General features: G+C 37.0%; 3 protein-coding genes across 4 annotated transcripts in view; 1 reads left to right on the forward strand and 2 right to left on the reverse strand.

Annotated features, from left to right (window-relative positions):
• Positions 1-568: 568 nt before the first annotated feature.
• LOC142236068 (protein big brother-like) lies at positions 569-1,469 on the reverse strand. The gene has a single exon (XM_075307328.1). It carries the CDS (start codon positions 1,337-1,339, stop codon positions 683-685), a length of 657 nt encoding a protein of 218 aa, XP_075163443.1. The 5' UTR covers positions 1,340-1,469; the 3' UTR covers positions 569-682.
• A 2,230-nt stretch (positions 1,470-3,699) lies between these two features.
• JMJD5 (Jumonji domain containing 5) lies at positions 3,700-5,189 on the reverse strand. The gene is made up of 3 exons (XM_075307340.1): positions 4,873-5,189; positions 4,663-4,819; positions 3,700-4,517 (listed from the first exon to the last, which is right to left on the reverse strand). The coding sequence occupies exons 1-3, from the start codon at positions 5,140-5,142 to the stop codon at positions 3,742-3,744; spliced, it is 1,203 nt and encodes a 400-aa protein (XP_075163455.1). The 5' UTR covers positions 5,143-5,189; the 3' UTR covers positions 3,700-3,741.
• A 526-nt stretch (positions 5,190-5,715) lies between these two features.
• Positions 5,716-22,436, forward strand: part of LOC142234949 (uncharacterized) — a 234,633-nt gene continuing 217,912 nt past the window's right edge. For both annotated transcript variants that reach the window (XM_075306154.1, XM_075306155.1), the window contains exon 1: positions 5,716-5,896. The gene's annotated coding sequence lies outside the window, so the exon portion shown is untranslated. The remainder of the gene's footprint in view (positions 5,897-22,436) is intronic.

Consider the following 22,436-nt stretch of genomic DNA (forward strand, 5'->3'; position numbering starts at 1 on the left):
TTCACTCCAAATGCGGCAATTTTGCTTATTTACGTAGCCATTCAACCAGAAATGAGCCTCATCGCTGAACAAAATTTGTCGATAAAAAAGCGGATTTTCTGCCAATTTTTCTAGGGTCCATTCACTGAAAATTCGACGTTGTGGCTCGTTAGTAAGTCTATTCATGATGAAATGTCAAAGCATACTGAGCATCTTTCTCTTTGACACCATGTCTGAAATCCCACGTGATCTGTCAAATACTAATGCATGAAAATCCTAACCTCAAAAGAATCACCCTTTACAATTTTCTCAAAGTGTAATTCACTTTCGAACAAATACGAGCTACATGGTCCGTAAAATTTAGATTAGAATCAATATCAAACCCTCCTAAGCATGTAAGATTATTAGAAAAAGTTATTGTTTTATTCTGAACAGTAACACTGAGTTGTTCATTTTGGTACCTTCCGAAATGATGATTGATAATTTGAGAAATTTCAATCATCATTTCCGAGCATTTCAGTGTCGGTTCAGGACTTTTTCTAACAGGTTGATTTGACTTTTGGAATTTCAGAAAACCGACAAGAAAGAATTTATTTGTTAGTAATACAATTTTATTGAAATCGTATGTCTTAAACTAAGAAATCTAGCCTTTTTGGAACAATTTAAACTTTATGTCTAATTGGCAGCGTTTTTAGAGTAAGCATCAACGACGCCACATATTCGCTGTTCCAACGCCCATTCCACCACCAGGAACAACACCACGGCGTACAGCTTCTATGTCATCAGCGCGGTTTTCTCTGTATGCCCTCTTTGAATCTTCAAACTCACGTAATCGTTGATTATATCTATCAATTTGATCTCGAAGTATAGCATCTTCATGCATTGCTCTTCGTTCGTCGAATTCCACACAGCCCGACCCATCCAATCGCTCTAAATCCAACCAGCCACGAAAACGAACACAAACACCGTTCATTATGAAATAGGACTTGATATGAACCTTTCCAGGCTCCTTTTCGAAGTCGCATTCCTTGTCATGTATATAAGGATTCTGTGTAGCATTAAATACCAGCTGCAAGTTTGTGCCTGAAGTTACGCACGATATTTCGGTGTGTCCCTCACGACAGCCATTCTGAAAACGTATTTGCCTCTCCTCTAAAGATCGCTCACGGTAGCCAGTATATCGAACTTCGCTTTCTCTGCTCAATCTTCTAAAAAGTTCATCACTTTCAAATTTAGATTTTTGATCCGGTATAACACGGGGCATTTTAAAAATGAATCTTGGTTTAGGTTGCTCATACAGGCCCATACCCATTGCTGCATCATATGGAATCATTCCAGCTAGAGCTGCGGCTTCATTCATGGTGTTGTATGCAGTTGTTTAAGAAATATATCAATTAATATAAATTTTTTCGTCAATACTAATTTTCACCTAGTGTATGTTTAAATGGGATTTGGCTTTCATATTATACTCATTTTTTTGCGGTTTTAGTGACAGTGTTGTCAATATGAAAAAATTACCAAAGTGATGTTTTTCAAAACAAGAGTTTGCAACAATAACTAGGTCTGTTCCCGCTGTTTTTCAGTAAATGTTATTTAGTGAAGTATATTTGAATTTTAAGGTTTCTTCTATTAGCCAAAAATACAATATTTTGTAAATAATTGCTCAATATTAGGGCTGTCATTCGGGTTCGATTTTTAAAAATTCTGAGATTCGGGATTTCAAAGTACTGAATCCCGGGATTTTTTGGGATTAACCCAAAAATAAATAAAGATTCTACTTCATATTGCTTTCGTACCCTAAAAACAGATTTTAAGGATTTTCTTTTATAATTCATCGTTTTATGTAACCTCTTAAATATCAAGGCATCCAAAGTTTCATTAGATATACGCGATCTTACCTCAATGCAGATGAAAAACATCTGTCACATTCGACTCTGGTCTAAGGTCAGTTATAACATACTGACACCAATTTAAAAATAAACAAGTAAGTAAAGTCTCAAGTCGGGCGGAGCCGACTATATTATACCCTTCACCCCTATGTAGGCCAAAATTTATGTTACCATCTCAACTACTTCATATTTGCTGGATACTATATAAAGGAGACAATTTTTTTACTTCTACAAAATCTCTAGAATAAAAATTTAAATCGGCTAACGCTATCCAGTTAATTTGGCAAAATTACCGATACTACTAAACGTACTCCTTATGCGAAATTTGAAGGAAATCATGGCAAAACCCTGGATTTTGAGGCCATATAAGTTGAAATTGGACGAAAGATATATATGGGAGCTATATCTAAATCTGTACCGATTTTTACAAAATTTGACACACTCAACGATACTATTAAACGTACCCCTTGTGCTAAATTTGAAGCAAATCACGGCAAAAGTCTAGCTTTTGTGGCCATATAAGTTCAAATCGGACGAAAGATATATATGGGAGCTATATCTAAATTTGAAGCGATTTCAATCAAATTTACCAAGCATTGGTAGAATGTCAATTCTACCCTCTGTGCAAAATTTCACGAAGATCGGTAGTTAACTTTGGCCTCTGTGGTCATATGAGTCTAAATCGGACGAAAGATATATATGGGAGCTATATCTATATCTGAACCGATTTGGCTGATATTTTGCAAGATTTTCGAGATTCATAAAATATTTGGATGTACGGTATTCCAAGAAAATCGGTTGATAAACACGCTAACTATGACCAAATCGAGTATAAATATATATGGCAGCTATATCTAAATCTGAACCGATTTTTTCCAAAACCAATAGCGATTGTCTCTATCCAAAGAAACGGCCCTATGCCAAATTTGAGGACGATCGGACCTAAATTGCGAGATGTACTTTGTGCACAAAATTACATATAGAAACAGACGGACGGACATCGCTAAATAGACTAAATGATGGGTCTATGACCACTATTTTTTGGCGTTACATACAAATGTACAAACTTATTATACCCTGTACCACAGTAGCGGTGAAGGGTAAAAAAATCTAAATCCAGTTTGAGATCTAAAATAGAATCAGATATCAAGCGATTCGAATGAAACTAATATAGCTTATCTATGGGCGTTTTCGTTTCGCAAAAAATATGTTGCCTTGGTGTTACACTACTTTTTCCCTCAATGTATTTTCGCCCAAATGATAGTGTCATTCCAAAGTTATTGTTAATTCATAATATTGTGAGAGATACAGGACCCAAAAGCAATGACAGTGTCCTTCATATTTTGTTATCAATTTCAAGAATGTTGCACCTTTTTCCCAATCGAAATCGCCATATGTTAAAGGCAATTATAACTGATAGACAAACCCATAAAGCTAGGTCTTCTAGCCAATTTCCGTGAACGTGATGGTATTATTAATATTCATCCCATAGGCCAGCTGAAATACATACCCCTATATTCGGAATCTCAAATCGCAAGAATTTAATTTTCCTATAGCGAAAAAAATCGAGATACTCTCTAACCCCAATCCAATTGTATTTTGCACGTCTCATTAAAGTGAACTATATTACCAAAATTTAAGTTTATAAATTTCAGGGTTAAAAATTATAGCCAAACGAAACTTTTGCGATTCCGAACATTGGAACATAGGGGATAATAACATTGCCGTCATTACTGAAGGCTAACCACCTCTGAAAAATAATACATTTTGTTAACTATTATCAAAAGTTTGATATCCAATTTATCAAATCAATGAGTAAAGGGCTATAACATTTTGGTAATCTCTTTTTATTATTATCACAAAAATCACAATTTTATTCCCACCAGAAGCTTACAGAAAAACTTGGACTTTCCGATTCGACAAAATGCCACCATTTTGGTGGCATATACAAACAGTCTCCAGGTTGTAATGTTAATTTATAGAATTTGACGTTAGTCAACAAAGGGAACTTATCGAAATCCAATGACGCAGCATCAATTTGAGACGTATTAGAAAGAAATTCACCAGTATGAGGATACAAGTACTCAGAATCATTTGGCGATGCTAATATTATACGTTTCGAACCAAACACTTGACATAAAAGATTATGTTTTGGATCATAATGCATGGGGCTTATGGTGCCTTTTGGTCCCAACCAAGCTTTAATGTCCACAGCCTCGGTATGATTACCCAACGAACAATAGTCGGGAATGGAAATATCCTTTTTTAATTGAGGTATTTGTTCAAATAATTCATGCTGTGCCAAATATTCAATGTTTGCGGGAACAACATCGGTGCTGCCAAATTGACGTTTTAGAAAATCTTTGATTTTCATCATTTGTTGTGACCATTCTTCTGTAGTATAATTAGAACCAATTTCTATGGGTACTGTACGATTGCCGGCTAGCTTTAAAATGTAGTTAAGATTAAGCCATTTATCTATAGCATGCCAATGTTGTATGGTGTTTAGTAATAGAGTTGGCAATAATGGCCTGAAACACTTCTCATTGAATTCTTCTACTGATGGACAATCTAGCTGTAGAATATCGCAAGTGACTAAACGTCTCGGAGCTTTATCCAATACAGGCAGCTGTATGTCTAGAGTTGGGTCTGTAATGAGACATTTGTATCAATTTAAAAAGTTTAATATACAAAAGTTAGAAAATAATTCACAATATTAATTAAAAAGAAAACTCAGTAGAAACATACAATACTCAGTAGAAACTACTCCTGCGCAGGTTGTTCGATTACATACCCAACTCGTTATCAAACATCTCCGTTAAAGTATTCGTCAGCTTTTCACAATTAACGAATAAATTATGTTTACATCCTATTAACATGGCTTCATCCAATATTTGGCTACACTTCTCAATCTGTGGCTTTTCCATTGACTCTATTAAAAGGAATAAAATCTATTAACATTTCAGCAAAAATGTTTCAATACATTCTATTGTATTTTCCTTACTTTGCAATAGCATGCCAGAGAATAAGTTTTTCGAACTTCTAAGGGGACCAAACTAAATTGGCCTGTATGGATTTCTTCCCACGATTTGTCTATCAAGGCCTGTATTAAAAATGAGCATTCCTCCATTTCGTCAGATCCTTTGACTTGACATGCTAACACGTCCAGTGTTTTCTTTACGATGTACTCTGCCTCAGCACTATGTTTCAGTATATCTTTGATTTCATCAAAGTTTGGTAAAAGATTTTTTAATTGTTCCACTGCATTTTCCATTTTTTTTTAAAGAAAATGTAAACAAATTGTGACCAGTGTTACCCATGCACTATTTCAATCATTTTTGTTTACAACATATGTTGTCTATAATACAAGGTGGAAACTCCCAAGCAACTGATTGCATACTTTCGAATCGCAATGAACACAGGCATTGGAAAAATGCTTATATTCAATACACTTTCAAACATCTTTTCGAATAATTAGGCTAAAATGCATTGAAGAATTTGTTGAAGACGAGTAATTTGCAAGATCTGTTCGATTAATGTAGAATATGTGATTTGCTATCAAAGGCGATTATATTTTTACAAATTATTGCCTACACTTGCATGAAAAGGCTTTAACGCATTGACTGCGCATTCTTTTTTCTTTTAAAGTTTTTTTTTTTTTTTTGAATCAATCAGATAAGGACAGTACTATGTTTGCTTTTCCCGTTGAAATTTTCGTTGTTAATTTATTTAAACAGTTCAAAATAAAGCAGATAAATTATCTCAATTGAAGCGCAGTTTTTGTTCCTGTAGATTTCGACCGACCTTATAATGCAAACCTTTACCACCTCTATTGAAAATCGTCGCATTCCAAATTTACTATCAAAAATCGTCAAAATGACGAAAATCGTCCGAGTTGACATCGCTGTTCGAGAGTTTGTTGTGAAGGGAAGGAGAATTTTGCCTAATGAGAAAAAAAGTCGTTTAGTTTGTGTTGCTTCACATTTAAGATTAGCTTTTCAAAAATTAAAAAATGTGATTTTAATTAGGTAAGTGTTTTCATTTATATTTTTTTCGTAAAAAAATAGGACAACATTTTGTTTTATTTTTGAACCCTTTTACTTAAACATGTAAACAATACCATCCGCCTTCTTATACCAAAATCCAAGTCGGTTGCCTTTTTTTGTCGGAAGATAGGGTGATTTCCATAGATGGACGGACGAATATTGCTAGATCGACTCAGAATTTGATTAAGACCCAGAATATATTCTTTCTGAGACCAATATTTTGATATGTTCGATATGCTATTATACCCTCCAACATAGGATGCTATTACAGTAATCATTGAGAGCCTTCTCCTCTTCAGCAGAAAAAGCAGGTGTATTTGGCCATGTATCTAAGTGAAATGAGGAAAAAGATTAACAAGGTAGATAAGGTTGTATGTTCCCGAAGAGTGTGACAGGGGTGGTCATGTGAAAAAAGCCTTAGATGTGTAGATTAAGAGGACCGTTACGTGATACTGCTTAAGTTGGTTAAAATTTCTATTGATATGTGATGTAATGGCAGGTGAAGCTGTTATTGACACAGGCTTCAGTAGCGCAATCACCTTAACCATTTTCTCAACATTGGGTATAATGAGAACTTGAACATATGCTTCAGCATCAGCATCCATATTCCATCGGTTCTAGCTTTTTGGAAGCATTGTCGCAACGTTCGTTCAGAGACCACGAATGGTCATTCGATCACTCTTGGAATGCTCGAAATACTGCCGGTTAAAACTTGAGCACCTCTTTCGATCGGCCACGGTTACATCACCAATGGTAAATAGAAACCCATCATCCTATTTGGTGGCATTTTCTGCTGGGAAATTAAGACTCATCTGCGCGATTTGATATTGGGCTTTAACCAACGGGTTGATGGGTCTGCGGAAGAAATTGATGAAGTAGCGTTAAAAACATTCGTAGCGGCCTTTCTGGCTTTAAATCTACACGGACGAACATACGGACATGGCTAGATCGACTCAGGAGACGAGGTAGACATATGGTGTCTTTGGCAATAATGCTCAGGGTGGTTCCCTGAGTCGATATAACCATCTCCGTCTGTCCGTCCGTCCGTCTGTCTGTGAACACATTTTTGTGATCAAAGTCTAGGTCGCATATAAGTCCAATCGGATTCAAATTTGGCACAAGTTCCTGTTTTGGGTCAGAATAGAACCCTATTGATTTTGGAAGAAATCGGTTCAGATTTAGATATAGTTCCCATATATATCTTTCGCCCGACATGCACTTATATGGGCCCAGAAGCCAGAGTTTTGGCCCAATTTGGTTGAAATTTTGCACTAGGAGTACAATTAGTAGTATAGTCATGTGTGCCAAATTTGATTGAAATCGGTTCAGATTTAGATATAGCTTCCATATATATCTTTCGCCCGGTATGTACTTATATGGCCCCAGAAGCCAGTGTTTTGGCTCAATTTGGTTGAAATTTTGCACTAGGAGTACAACTAGTAGTATAGTCATGTGTGCCAAATTTGATTGAAATCGGTGCAGATATGGACTAATATGTTCCTAGAAGCCAGAGTTTTGGCCCAATTTGGTTGAAATTTTGCACTAGGAGCACAATTAGTAGTGTAGTTAATTGTACTCAATTTGATTGAAATCGGTTCAGATTTAGATATAGCTCCCATATATATCTTTCGCCCGATATGGACTAATATGGTCCTAGAAGCCACAGTTTTGGACCAATTTGGTTGAAATTTTGCACTAGGAGTACAATTAGCAGTATAGTCAAGTGTGCCAAATTTGATTGAAATCGGTTCAGATTCAGATATAGCTCCCATATATAGCTTTCACCCGATTTACACTCATATGACCACAGAGGCCAATTTTTTACTCCGATTTAGTTGAAATTTTGCACAGGGAGTATAATTAGCATTGTAGCTGTGCGTGCGAAATTTGGTTGGAATCGGTAAATCATAAATAAACTTTTGTGAAGTTTCCTTAAAATTGCTTCAGATTTAAATGTTTCCCATATTTATGCCACACTGTGGAACAGGGTATTATAAGTTAGTGCATATGTTTGTAACACCCAGAAGGAGACGAGATAGACACATGGTGTCTTTGGCAATAATGCTCAGGGTGGGTCCCTGAGTCGATATAACCATGTCCGTCTGTCCGTCCGTCTGTCCGTCCGTCTGTCTGTGAACACATTTTTGTAATTAAAGTCTAGGTCGCAATTTAAGTCCAATCGCCTTCAAATTTGGCACATGTTCCTAATTTGGGTCAGAATAGAACCCTATTGATTTTGGAAGAAATCGGTTCGGATTTAGATATAGCTCCCATATATATCTTTCGCCCGATATGCACTAATATGGACCCAGCAGCCAGAGTTTTATACCGATTTGCCTGAAATTTTGTACAAACATAACACTTAGTCGTATAGTCAAGTATTCAAAATTTGATTGAAATCGGTTCAGATTTAGGTATAGCTCCCATATATATCTTTCGCCCGATATGGACTTATTGGCCCCAGAAGCCAGATTTTTGGCCGAATTTGGTTGAAATTTTGCACTAAGAGTACAATTAGTAGTATAGTCAAGTGTGCAAAATTTGTGATATGGTATCGAAAATTTAGATCTACAAAGTCGTGCAGGGTATAATAAAGTCGGCACCGCCCGACTTTAGACTTTCCTTACTTGTTTTCTTTAATTTAAAGAGAAATTTCCTTAACGGAGGGACGCAAATTTAGTGAAAAATGAAAATATTTTAAAGAAATTTGTCCTTAGCATTGTGTAAATTGCATTCTTAAAATGTCGATGGCATAATTTTCCATATTAGGGTTATAGTTTTTTCAATGTAGTTAGTGTGACTATACTCTCGCCCCGATGTTCGGCCGGATCAGTTCTGGAAGTGCGCTTTCTCCATGCACCGATTACACCTCACCGAATTTGAACGATGGTTTCGTCAGATCGAACATAACCACAGACCGGGTTCGCCACAATTCCGGCTCGGATTGAGGAAGGCATATTAAAATGATACTAATTTCACATAAAACAACTTCTGAAGTTATTCAGCAAGATTATCACATTTAAATTCAATCATCTGTCACAATAGCTGTTTAAGATTTTGGCACATGCGGCACGATCTATGCAATAGACCAATGGAAAAAATGGCAAATGAAAAAAGAAATAGTGCTAGAATTGTTTTATGCTTCAACAATTTCAAATTTTCTAATCGTTTAAGTTTCCACATACCATGGAATATTTTAAGGAGAAGTCAAATAAGGAACGAGCGTGAAAATTCTGTGAAATTGTGTATGCAAGGCAAATTTGTGTTCATGCGGCATGAATTATTAATACCAGACGATATGCTTATATTTTTTTGTGGTCGCTGTGAAATTTTTCGTCTGGTCTGATGCATTTGCAACATTTGTGTTAAGTTCGTCCAACTGTAACTCATGAAATGCGTGTGGCCTGATACAGATGCAACCAAGAGTATATCGTTTATCCTCTTGTTTAATTTAGAAATTGCAATCAACGCCAAAAGTCCAGAAAGCAATTGGAAATCAATTGGCATGTATATGTCGACAATGAAATATACAAAACCTTGGAGTATGTTTGAATGTTGGTCTCTTCACATAAAGGAAATTTTACTGCAAATTGAGCCAGTGATATTTGTTCATAGACATACCGAAAGATTTCGTAGTTCAACAGAAAATTCGTAACGAAAAATTTCGTTATACGTACAAATTTATTGACTCAATTTCAATGACATATTCCGTTAATATTGTGCGTAGTTAGAAGAACCCCAATACGTTTCAATAGATTGTAATACCGCCAGGCTGATATGTTTTACAATCAAATCAACTTCAGTTTGCTATCATTTCTGAACCGCCTTTCTGAGAGCTGACAGATTTATTCCAGTTATTATACATTTTATTATTTACAAGCTTATGAAATCATTTTGATCTATTGCATTCACAAATAAGTAAGTCGTCATGGAATTCAAGAGCTTGCCACAAATTGCTATCGTTACAACCCTCTTCCATTTAAATGCAAATAAATCTTTTGTTTGCCGTACCATTGCTTTTTACCGGGAGCCACCGAGGTGCAATGGTTAGCATGGCTGCCTTGTATACAAAGGGTCATGGTTTCAATCCCAGTTTCGACCAAACACCAAAAAACTTTTCAGCGGTGGATCACCCCCTCCCACACCCAGAGAAGGAATATGATCACCTCAAACATGTTTCAAGAGCACCATGTTACTTTTTCACGGCGACCATGTGACATTTTAGTCGCAAAAATATTCTTTTCTCGTCACACATAACATGCTTTCCAAAATCAGATATATGATTTCCGAGAAAATAAAATGGTTTCGACAAAAATGTTACATGTTTTCCGTGAAAAAGTAACATTATGCTCTTGAAACATGGCTGGGGTGATCATATTCCTTCTCTGCGTGCATTAATACTGGTGACATTTCTGAGTGTTTCAAAGCTTCTCTAAGTGGTTTCATTGCCGTTCGGACTCGGCTATAAAAGGGAGGTCCCTTGTCATTGAGCTAAACATAAAATCGGGCAGCACTCAGTGATAACAGATAAGTTTACCATTGTGATATCACAATGGACTGAATAGTCACTATACATATCCTAACCTGATCTACCGTTGTACTGGTAGATTTGCATTGCGCCCAAAAAGTGAACGAAAAGCTGCAACAACACCATAAATTACCCGAAAATTGAAGGCCAGATTTGTTCGAAATCAATGCCGGATAAGTAGAAAACTTGGCCGTCAGCTTAACACAACGCGAGAACGGATGCAGCACATATTGAAAAGGAATTGAATTAAAGCCATTGAAGTTCCAAAAAATGCAAGAGCTCACCGATGCGCAAGAACATTAGGCTCGAAAGAGCCAAGGAGCTGCTTCGCTTTAGGGATGCCAGACGTGCTCTTTTAAAGAGCACATGTTCTCTTAAAACAAGATAGGCCAAAAGAGCCCGCAAAAGTGCTCTATTTTTATACCCTGCGCCACACTGTGGAACAGGGTATTATAAGTTAGTGCATATGTTTGTAACACCCAGAAGGAGACGAGATAGACACATGGTGTCTTTGGCAATAATGCTCAGGGTGGGTCCCTGAGTCGATATAACCATGTCCGTCTGTCTGTGAACACATTTTTGTGATCAAAGTCTAGGTCGCAATTTAAGTCCAATCGCCTTCAAATTTGGCACATGTTCCTAATTTGGGTCAGAATTAAACCCTATTGATTTTGGAAGAAATCGGTTCAGATTTAGATATAGCTCCCATATATATCTTTCGCCCGATATGCACTAATATGGACCCAGCAGCCAGAGTTTTATACCGATTTGCTTGAAATTTTGTACAAACATAACAATTAGTCGTATAGTCAAGTGTGCAAAATTTGATTGAAATCGGTTCAGATTTAGATATAGCTCCCATATATATTTTTCACCCGATATGGACTTATATGGCCCCAGAAGCCAGAGTTTTGGCACTAGGAGTACAATGCTCTTTTAAAGAGCACATGTTCTCTTAAAACAAGATAGGCCAAAAGAGCCCGCAAAAGTGCTCTATGTTTATACCCTGCGCCACTCTGTGGAACAGGGTATTATAAGTTAGTGCATATGTTTGCAACACCCAGAAGGAAACGAGATAGACACATGGTGTCTTTGGCAAAAATGCTCAAGGTTGGCTCCTGAGTCGATATAGTGATGTCCGTCCGTCCGTGAACAAATTTTTGTAATCAAAGTCTAGGTCGCAGTTTTAGTCCAATCGACTTCAAATTTGGCACAAGTATGTGTTTCGGCTCAGAATAGATCACTATTGATTGAAATCGCTTCAGATTTAGATATAGCTCCCATATATATATTTCGCCCGATATGGACTTATATGGCCCCAGAAGCCAGAGTTTTACCCTAATTTGCTTAAAATTTTGCACAAGAAGAACAATTAGTACTATAGTAAAGTGTGCCAAATTTTATTGAAATCGGTTCAGATTTAGATATAGCTCCCATATATATCTTTCGCCCGATATGGACTAATACGGTCAAAAAAGCCAGAGTTTTACCCCAATTTGGTTGAAATTTTACATAGGGAGTAGAATTAGCATTGTAGCTATGCGTGCCAAATTTGGTTGAAATCGGTTCAGATTTAGATATATCTCCCATATATAGCTTTCGCCCGATTTACACTCATATGACCACAGAGGCCAATTTTTAACTCCGATTTAGTTGCAATTTTGCACACGGAGTAGAATTAGCATTGTAGCTATGCGTGCCAAATTTGGTTGAAATCGGTTCAGATTTAGATATATCTCCCATATATAGCTTTCGCCCGATTTACTCTCATATGACCACAGAAGCCAATTTTTAACTCCGATTTCGTTGAAATTTTGCACACGGAGTAAAATTAGCATTGTTGCTATGCGTGCCAAATTTGGTTGAAATCGGTTCAGATTTAGATATAGCTCCCATATATACGTTTTTCTGATTTCGCCAAAAATGGTCAAAATACCAAAATTTTTCTTGTAAAATCGCCACTGCTTAGTCGAAAAGTTGTAAAAATGGCTCTAATTTTCCTAAACTTCTAATACATATATATCGAGCGATAAATCATAAATAAACTTTTGCGAAGTTTCCTTAAAATTGCTTCAGATTTAAATGTTTCCCATATATTTTTTTACTAACATTGTGTTCCACCCTAGTGCATTAGCCGATTTAAATTTTATGTCTATAGATTTTGTAGAAGTCTATAAAATTCTGTCCAGATCGAGTGATATTTAAATGTGTATGTGAGACAAACCTTTATATATAGCCCCCAACACATTTGACAGATGTGATAGGGTATCGAAAATTTAGATCTACAAAGTGGTGCAGGGTATAATATAGTCGGCCCCGCCCGACTTTAGACTTTCCTTACTTGTTAGTTATTACAAATTGAGCAGTTTGTGAACAAACGAAATGATCTAGTTTACTTGCCACAGATTTCAGCTGAAAATTTACATTTTCGATTGGCCTTCAGAACCCAAGCCCACCGGTGGTAATTGTGTTGTCCACCGAAATGGAACGATGGTCGCTTCCCGCTCGTATTCATAGACCATGGGGTAAAAATAAATGCCGTATCCCAGCAAAAAAATGGAGCACTATTTCAGCAAGATTGTAAGGGATAGAGGCAGTACCAACTGCTTACAAAACAACCGAATCAGCGCTGATTTTTGTTGGCGATGTCTCGATTTAGAGCAGCTTCTACATAGCGCTGATATAATTGCTTATTTTAATAGAAATATTGCGCAGAAGTGATATATAAACTTGAGTATAGCATTATTGGTGTGAAGGAAAACAGCACTACCGTTCATGCATCTATACTGCATGAATTGGTTGCAATAACGTAAACGAATGATCATAAACTAGTTTGATTACTCATTTACGTTATTGCCACCGATACATGCAGTGTGTATGCACTGCCTACTTTATTGTATACCAAAAAGCGCAACTAAACTCTTACTGCTGAAGTATCGGTTCGGTTCATCTCTACGCACAATGATCAACAAAATCTCAGGATCTCGATCGTGCCAAACCAGTAACCAATTCGATCAAATCTAAACTGATTCTAAAAGCTGATGGTATTTCCGAGATTTTTAGCTTTTGAACAATAGAATTAATAAAATATATCGCATTACATATCAGCCACCCTGTTATATGGGTGCACAATATATGTTAAAAAAAAATCAAAATATAGTTTTCGAAACTATTCTGCGCGAACGTTTTTATGGAGTATAACAGTATTTCGTGCGGAAACTTTATATTAGCAATAGGTCCATGTAAGTAAAAACGCGACCATGGGGCCCCTTTGACAATAACTTACGATAGAATTTTCTCTTTGTTCTTTAATGGAACTTTCATAATTTCATCGTCTTTACTAAAAAAAAATACAATTGCAGTGAATTTTTTTTGTGGTTTATAATAGGTGATCACGAAATGACCAGCACATGTCAGTCATTTAGTCAAAATATGACGGTATAACTATTGATAGTTGGTTATTGTGCTGTCTTCAAGTTTTCCATTGGAACAATGGTCGACATAGCCTGATCGTTGACTAACCCCTCTTGTGGAACAAGAGGACTTTAGATTCTTCGACATGAGTAAAGTGAGTGGTGGTGCTTCTTGTTGTACATATGTGTTAGACTATGGTGACGGACAACCCGTTGTTTTGGTCAACACGATGGGGCTGAGTGGCTAGCTGGAATGGATTGCGTGCTATACAAAGTAGCCCGTTAAATGGACATTTGAATAGACCGGTGAGGAGTGATCACATGGATACTGCACAATGGCGTTTTCTTTGTCCATCCTGAGTTCATTTATTTGTTCATATGCATGAACTGATGATGATGGCCTGTCATAGCCTTGGAAATGTTCCATCCAATCATTGTAACTTAATTTCATCTGTTGAAAGCTACGAGCTGGCAGGCAAGCATGTCGTGCCACTTCACAAAAAAGTGCAAAGTAAAATCTTTGAGTGGACTAAAATTGATGGAAATGCTATGAAAATAATTGGGGGTTGTAACATATTAAGATATCTACATAATGGTCGATAAAATATTTACGACTTTATTTGTCTCGAACTTTGTGGTAGGACGAAGTGTGTAAACGCAACTATAGTGATAGCCGATAGCTGAACACTTGTTTGCGTTTGTTTTTAGTCCTAGATTTTTTTCTCCCCAAAAAAATAATTTTCGTAACCGAAATGGCGCTATTGCGGCCAACAAATCACGTACTAGATTTGGGATTCGGCGATCGTAAGTTTTGAAATTTCATCTTTACTCTTTGAATTTTCTCTACGGAAATACAATTCTTGTATATCATTACATAGTCCTTAACATCGAAGAAGATTTCGTCTAACCATATTCCTTCTCTTGTATCGTTCATTTCTCGGATCTCGAGTTTGTGTATTTCGCGTCAATTTCCTAAATGTTGCTGTGGTTACATATGTCTGTTTTCCGTATTATGTATTTATGGACCAAATTTCCTATGGCCACTACGCCCCTGACATAGAGAGAAATGCAGCTCACCATGAGTTCCATTTGGAAGCCACGGTGGTTAGCCACAATGGTTAGCATGGCCACCTAGTATAACAAGTAAGGAAAGTCTAAAGTCGGGCGGGGCCGACTATATTATACCCTGCACCACTTGGTAGATCTAAATTTTCGATACCATATCACATCCGTCAAATGTGTGGGGGCTTTATATAAAGGTTTGTCACAAATACATACATTTAAATATCACTCGATCTGGACAGAATTTGATAGACTTCTACAAAATCTATAGACTCAAAATTTAAGTCGGCTAATGCACTAGGATGGAACACAATGTTAGTAAAAACAAGTATATACAGTAGTAAATTCGGCCGGGCCGAATTTTAAATACCCACCACCATGAATCAAATATGATAGTTTTCTTTGAAAACTCTTCGTCGTAGTGGGTACCATTTGCTACTCACGTATTTGTTATCTTAAAATACCTCCAGAATTTCAAACAAATCGGCTAGAAAACGTAGTCTCTAGACGCCCAAGAAGTAAAAATCGAGAGATCAGTTTATATAAGGGTTATACCAAAAAATGGACCGATATACCTAAATTTCGGCACACTTATTTGTGGTCTAAAAATACCTCTAGATTTCGAATTTCAGGCAAATCGGGTAATAAATACAGTTTATAGAAGCTCAAGAAATTCAGGCAAAGCGGATTGGAAATATAGTTTCTAGAAGCCCAAGAAGCAAAATCGGGAGATCGGTCTATATGGGGGCTATACCAAAAAATTGACCAATGGGCACCATTTTCGGCACACCTTTTTATGGTCCTCAAATACCTCTAGATTTCCAATTTCAGGCAAATCGGATGGTAAATATAGTTTCTAGAAGCCCTAGAAGCAAAATCGGGATATCGGTCTATATGGAGGCTATACCAAAACATGGACCGATGGGCACCATTTTCGGCACACCTTTTTATGGTCCTCAAATACCTCTATATTTCCAATTTCAGGCAAATTGGATAAAAACTACGGTTTTTATAGGCCCAAGACTCCAAATCGGAAGGTTGGTTTATATGGGGGCTATATCAAACCATGGACCGATACGGACCATTTTCGACTCACCTCCTTATGGTCCTAAAATACCTCTAGATTTTCAATTTCAGACAAATCGGCTAGAAAATACTGTTTCTAGACGCCTAAGAAGCAAAATCGAGAGATCGGTCTATATTGGGGCTATACCAAAATATGGACCGATACGGACAATTTTCGACACACCTCTTTATGGTCCCAAAATACCTCTAGATTTCCAATTTGAGGTAAATGGGATGGTAAATATAGTTTCTAGACGCCCAAGAAGCAAAATCGGGAGATCGGTCTATATGGGGGCTATATCAAAACATGGACCGATACGGACCATTTTCGACACACCTTCTTATGGTCCTAAAATACCTCTAGATTTTCAATTTCAGACAAATCGGATAGAAAATACTGTTTCTAGACGCCTAAGAAGCAAAATCGGGAGATCGGTCTATATGGGGGCTATACCAAAACATGGACCGATACGGACCATTTTGGACACACCTCTTTAGGGTCCAAAAATACCTCTGGATTTCCAATTTCAGGCAAATCTGATAAAAACTACGGTTTTTATAGGCCCAAGACCCCAAATCGGGAGGTCGGTTTATATGGGGACTATATCAAAACTTGGACCGATATAGCCCATCTTCGAACTTGACCTGCCTGCAAACAAAAAACTAATCTGTGCCAAATTTGGGGACGATAGCGCCATTATTGAAGGCTGTAGCGTGATTACAACAGACAGACAGACAGACGGACAGACGGACAGACGGACATGCTTATATCGTCTTAGAATTTCTCCCTGATCAAGAATATATATACTTTATATAGTCGGAAATCGATATTTCGATGTGTTACAAACGGAATGACAAACTTATTATACCCCCGTCACCATTTTATGGTGGTGGGTATAAAAATATGGGAAACATTTAAATCTGAAGCAATTTTAAGGAAACTTCGCAAAAGTTTATTTATGATTTATCGCTCGTTATATATGTATTACAAGTTTAGGGAAATTAGAGTCATTTTTACAACTTTTCGACTAAGCAGTGGCGATTTAACAAGGAAAATGTTGGTATTTTGACCATTTTTGTCGAAATCAGAAAAACATATATATGGGAGCTATCAAGGCCGTAGCCAGGATTTTAATTCGGGGGGGGTTCAACTTAAAAAAAAAAATATTCAAATAATCTCATGTGTAGAAAATTTTATTTATGCATAGGCATGTATACAATATTTTTATACCCACCACCATAGAATGGTGACGGGGGTATAATAAGTTTGTCATTCCGTTTGTAACACATCGAAATATCGATTTCCGACTATATAATGTATATATATTCTTGATCAGGGAGAAATTCTAAGACGATATAACGATGTCCGTCTGTCCGTCTGTCTGTCTGTCTGTTGTAATCACGTTACAGTCTTCAATAATGAAGCAATCGTACTGAAATTTTGCACAAACTCGTCTTTTGTCTGTAGGCAGGTCAAGTTCGAAGATGGGCTATATAGGTCCAGGTTTTGATATAGTCCCCATATAAACCGACCTCCCGATTTGGGGTCTTGGTGTTATCCAATTTTGTTGGTGTTATCCAATTTGCCTGAAATTTGAAATCTAGAGGTATTTTATGACCATAAAGAGGTGTGCCAAAAATGGTGGTCCATGTTTTGGTATAGCCCCCATATAGACCGATCTCCCGATTTTACTTCTTGGGCTTATAGAAACCGCAGTTTTTATTCAATTTATCTGAAATTGGAAATCTAGAGGTATTGTAGGACCACAAATACATGTGCCAAAAATTGTGAGTATCGGTCCATGTTTTGGTATGGTCCCCATATAAAACGACCTCCCGATTTGGCGTCTTGGGCTTATAGAAACCGTAGTTTTTATCCAATTTGTCTGAAATTGGAAATCTACAGGTATTTTAGGACCATAAAGAGGTGTGCCGAAAATGGTGAGTATCGGTCCATATTTTGGTATAGCCCCCATATAGACCGATTTCAAGATTTTACTTCTTGGGCTTCTAGAATCCGAAGTTTTTATCCTATTTGCCTGAAATTGGAAATCTAGAGGTATTTTCGGGTCTTAAAGAGGTGTGCCGAAAACGGTGAGTATTGATCCATATTTTAGTATAGCCCCCATAAGAACGATCTCCCGATTTAACTCCTTGGGTTTCTGGAAACCGTAGTTTTTATCTGATTTGCCTGAAATTGTAAATATTCTGGTATTTTAGGCTCACAAAAACGTGTATCGGATTAAGTTTTTATCGATCCATTTGGTAATGCCTCCATATAGACCGACTTCACTTCTTGAGGGTGTAGAAGGCGCACTGATCATGAAAATTGCTTGAAACTCAATGTAAAATTTCTAGATTTTACTTCTACAGATTTAAGATTTCAAACCAAGACGTTATTTTATATTGTTTTTGCACACTTACAAGAGATGTTAATGATTTCTAAAAAACTCAAACAAAAATGGTTCTTATAAATCCAGAATCTGATATAGTCCTCATAGGTGAAATCTTTAAATTTATCTTCGGGAATATCCTCAAGTCCTCAAGCCCTCCTGAAATTTCAAAGGAAACCCTAATATTTGGTTCATGGTGGTGGGTATTTAAGATTCGGCCCGGCCGAACTTAGTGCTGTATATACTTGTTATAATATTAAATTGAGCCGACGGGCTTTTTGGGCCGCAAATAAATCAATGACTTCTTCAGTCGGCACATTTATTCGGCGATGAACCGACATTAATGCCAATCCTTTGAGTCTACTCTCGCTAGTCGAATTTCTAAGATACGTCTTTAATCTCTTCATTGTTGAAAATGAACGTTCGGATGAGCACGTAGTAACTGCAGGGATAGAAATGCAGTACTATAGTACTTGTTTCAAACCTTTTTCACCCCGGTCAGTACCGTAGTACCCCCGCGAATGATTTAGTACCTTTTGTGTAGACATTTTTGAGTCGATATCAGATTTATGGTACAATAGCTTTGACAAAATATTTTAATATTTTGAGAAAGTTTTTATCAACCTTATTTGCTAATAGTCTTTTACGAATATGGCAAAACAGACATGTTCATGTGGGAAGAAAATTTCGATTTTGTAAAAGACATAGTCAAAAACAGGATTTTATTGAACTTCAAGAAAGTTTTAGTCGAAAAAAGAATGCGATTCTATATTATCGATTTTTTATTTCGGTAGAAATTGTTGTCAACATTTTATTTCTATATAGAATTTTTGCAAAATTTTATTTTTATAGAAAATTTCGTCAAAATTTTATTTCAATTGAAAATTTTGTAAAAATTTTATTTCTATAGGAAATTTTTGCAAAATTTTATTTTCTTTAAAATTCAGTCTCTTGACAATAATCTTCCAGTGAAATTGTATTTTCCATCCCTGAGTAATTGGCAAAGTGACCAAAATTTTTAAAAGAATATGCACGTTTGGAAAAATCTCTTTATTGCTTCAATCGCTGAATTAGGCAGGTTCTTTTCGCAGGTTTTGCGCCATTTCATTTACACACGTGTGTGTGGCTGTTTCGTTGTTGTTGCTATGGCCAAACAAAGCGAGTCATGTTCACAAAAAGAACAACAAACACACATAAAAAGCAGAAATACATTTTCCAAAAATGAAATTTGTGGTGCGAGAACAAAAATAATTTGTTTTTTTTTTCGACCGTCGTTTGACGGGCTTTTCAACTAGTATTCTATGATTTGTGCAAGTTTTATAGGTAAGCGTTTTTCAAAATAAAACCTACAGCTTTTCTTCAACATCTTCGATAAGATTTTTCTATGCAGCTAAAAATATATATTTATTTATATAAAAATATTCATTCATTTCGGGGGGGGTTTGATCCCCCTCATCCCCCCCCCCCCTGAATACGGCCTTGGGAGCTATATCTAAATCTCAACCGACTTCAACCAAATTTGGCACGCATAGCAACAATGCTAATTCTACTCAATGTGCAAAATGTCAACTAAATCGGAGTTAAAAATTTGCCTCTGTGGTCATATGAGTGTAAATCGGGCGAAAGCTATATATGGGAGATATATCTAAATCTGAACCGATTTCAACCAAATTTAGCACGCACAGCAACAATGCTAATTCTACTCCCTGTGCAAAATTTCAACTAAATCGGAGATAAAAATTGGCCTCTGTGGTCATATGAGTGTAAATCGGCCGAAAGCTATATATGGGAGATATATCTAACTCTGAACCGATTTCAACCAAATTTGGCACGCATAGCTACAATGCTAATTCTACTCCCTGTGCAAAATTTCAACTAAATCGGAGCAAAAAAATTGGCCTCTGTGGTCATATGAGTGTAAATCGGCCGAAAGCTATATATTGGAGCTATATCTAAATCTGAACCGATTTCAACCAAATTTGGCACACATAGCTACAATTCTAATCCTACTCCCTGTGCAAAATTTCAACTAAATCGGAGCAAAAATTGGTCTCTGTGGTCATATGAGTGTAAATCGGCCGAAAGCTATATATTGGAGCTATATCTAAATCTGAACCGATTTCAACCAAATTTGGCACGCATAGCTACAAAGCTAATTCTACTCCCTGTGCAAAATTTCAACCCAATGGGGGTAAAACTCTGGCTTCTGGGACCGTATTAGTCCATATCGGGCGAAAGATATATATGGGAGCTATATTTAAATCGGAACCGATTTTAACCAAATTAAGCACACTTAACGATACTATTAAACGTACTTGTTGTGCAAAATTTGAAGCAAATCAGGGCAAAACTCTAGCTTTTGGGGCCATATAAGTCCAAATCGGTCGAAAGATATATATGGGAGCTATATCTAAATCTGAACCGATTTCAACTAAATTTGGCACAATTGACGATACTATTAAACGTACTCCTTGTACAAAATTTTAATCAAATCAGGGCATAACTCTGGCTTTTGAAGCAATATAAGTCAAAATCGGACGAAAGATATATAGGGGAGCTATATCTAAATCTGAACCGATTTCAACTAAATTTGGCACAATTAACGATACTATTAAACGTACTCGTTGTGCAAATTTTGAAGCAAATCAGGGCAAAACTCTCGCTTTTGGGGCCATATAAGTCCAAATCGGACGAAAGATATATATGGGAGCTATATATAAATCTGAACCGATTTAGCAGATATTTGGCAGTTTTGACAAAACATTCAGATGTACAAAATTTGAAGAACGTCGGTTCATAAATACGTGAATTACGATCAAATCGGTGATAACTATATATGGCAGCTATATCTAAATCTGAACCGATTTTTTTCCAAAATCAATAGCGATTGTCTTCTACACGAAGAAAGACGTTATGTCAAATTTGAGGACGATCGGACTTAAACTGTGACCTGTACTTTGTGCACAAAATTACATATACAGACAGACGGACGGACAGACAGACAGACAGACGGACATCGCTAAATCGACTCAGAATTTAATTCTAAGCCGATCGGTATACTAAAACATGGGCCTATGACAATTATTTCTTGGCGTTACATACAAATGCACAAACTTATTATACCCTGTACCACAGTAGTGGTGAAGGGTATAAAAAGGGTCGTGGGTTTAATCCCTGCTTCGACCGAATACCAAAAAGATTTTTCAGCGATGGATTATGCCCTCTCAGTAATGTTGGGGACATTTCTGAGTGTTTCAAAGCTTCTCTAAGTGGTTTCACTGCAATGTGGAACTCCGTTCGGATTCGACTATAAAAAGGAGGTCCCTTGTCATTGAGCTGAACATAGAATCGGGCAACACTCAGTGATAAGACATTGTGGTATCACAATGGACTGAATAGTCTTAGAGAGCCTGAAAATATTGGCCTGCCACAATACCTAAACTTAACCTAACATAGTAAGGAGCGATACAACGATTATAACAACCTTCCAATTTTTTGATACCATTTTGGTAGTACTCCTTCGGTTTTGCCTCAAAATAGGACTCAGTTTCGGCGATCACATCTTCATTGCAGCCAAATTTTTTCCCTGCGAGCATCCTTTTGAGGTCTGAGAACAAGAAAAAGTCGCTGAGGGCCAGATCTGGAGAATACGGTGGGTGGGGAAGCAATTCGAAGCCCAATTCATGAATTTTCGCCATCGTTCTCAATGACTTGTGGCACGGTGCGTTGTCTTGGTGGAACAACACTTTTTTCTTCTTCATATGGGTCCGTTTTGCCTCGATTTCGACCTTCAAACGCTCCAATAACGCCATATAATAGTCACTGTTGATGGTTTTTCTCTTCTCAAGATAATCGATAAAAATTATTCCATGCGCATCCCAAAAAACAGAGGCCATTACTTTGCCAGCGGACTTTTGAGTCTTTCCACGCTTCGGAGATGGTTCACCGGCCTCTATCCACTCAGCCGACTGTCGATTGGACTCAGGAGTGTAGCGATGGAGCCAGGTTTCATCCATTGTCACATATCGACGGATAAAAACTGGGGATTTCCCTGGGACAGA

This window comes from Haematobia irritans, chromosome 4 (genome assembly GCF_050003625.1).
Source record: "Haematobia irritans isolate KBUSLIRL chromosome 4, ASM5000362v1, whole genome shotgun sequence".
Classification (NCBI taxonomy): domain Eukaryota; kingdom Metazoa; phylum Arthropoda; class Insecta; order Diptera; family Muscidae; genus Haematobia; species Haematobia irritans.

Bases quoted from the DNA above. Each gene is read 5' to 3' on its own strand.
- LOC142236068 (XM_075307328.1), bottom strand. From the start codon at position 1,339: ATGAATGAAGCCGCAGCTCTAGCTGGAATGATTCCATATGATGCAGCA.
- JMJD5 (XM_075307340.1), bottom strand. From the start codon at position 5,142: ATGGAAAATGCAGTGGAACAATTAAAAAATCTTTTACCAAACTTTGAT. The intron at 4,820-4,872 runs GTAAGGAAAATA...AAATGTTAATAG, and splicing joins CTCTGGCATGCTATTGCAAA to ATTTTATTCCTTTTAATAGA. The intron at 4,518-4,662 runs GTATGTAATCGA...GTCTCATTACAG, and splicing joins GATGTTTGATAACGAGTTGG to ACCCAACTCTAGACATACAG.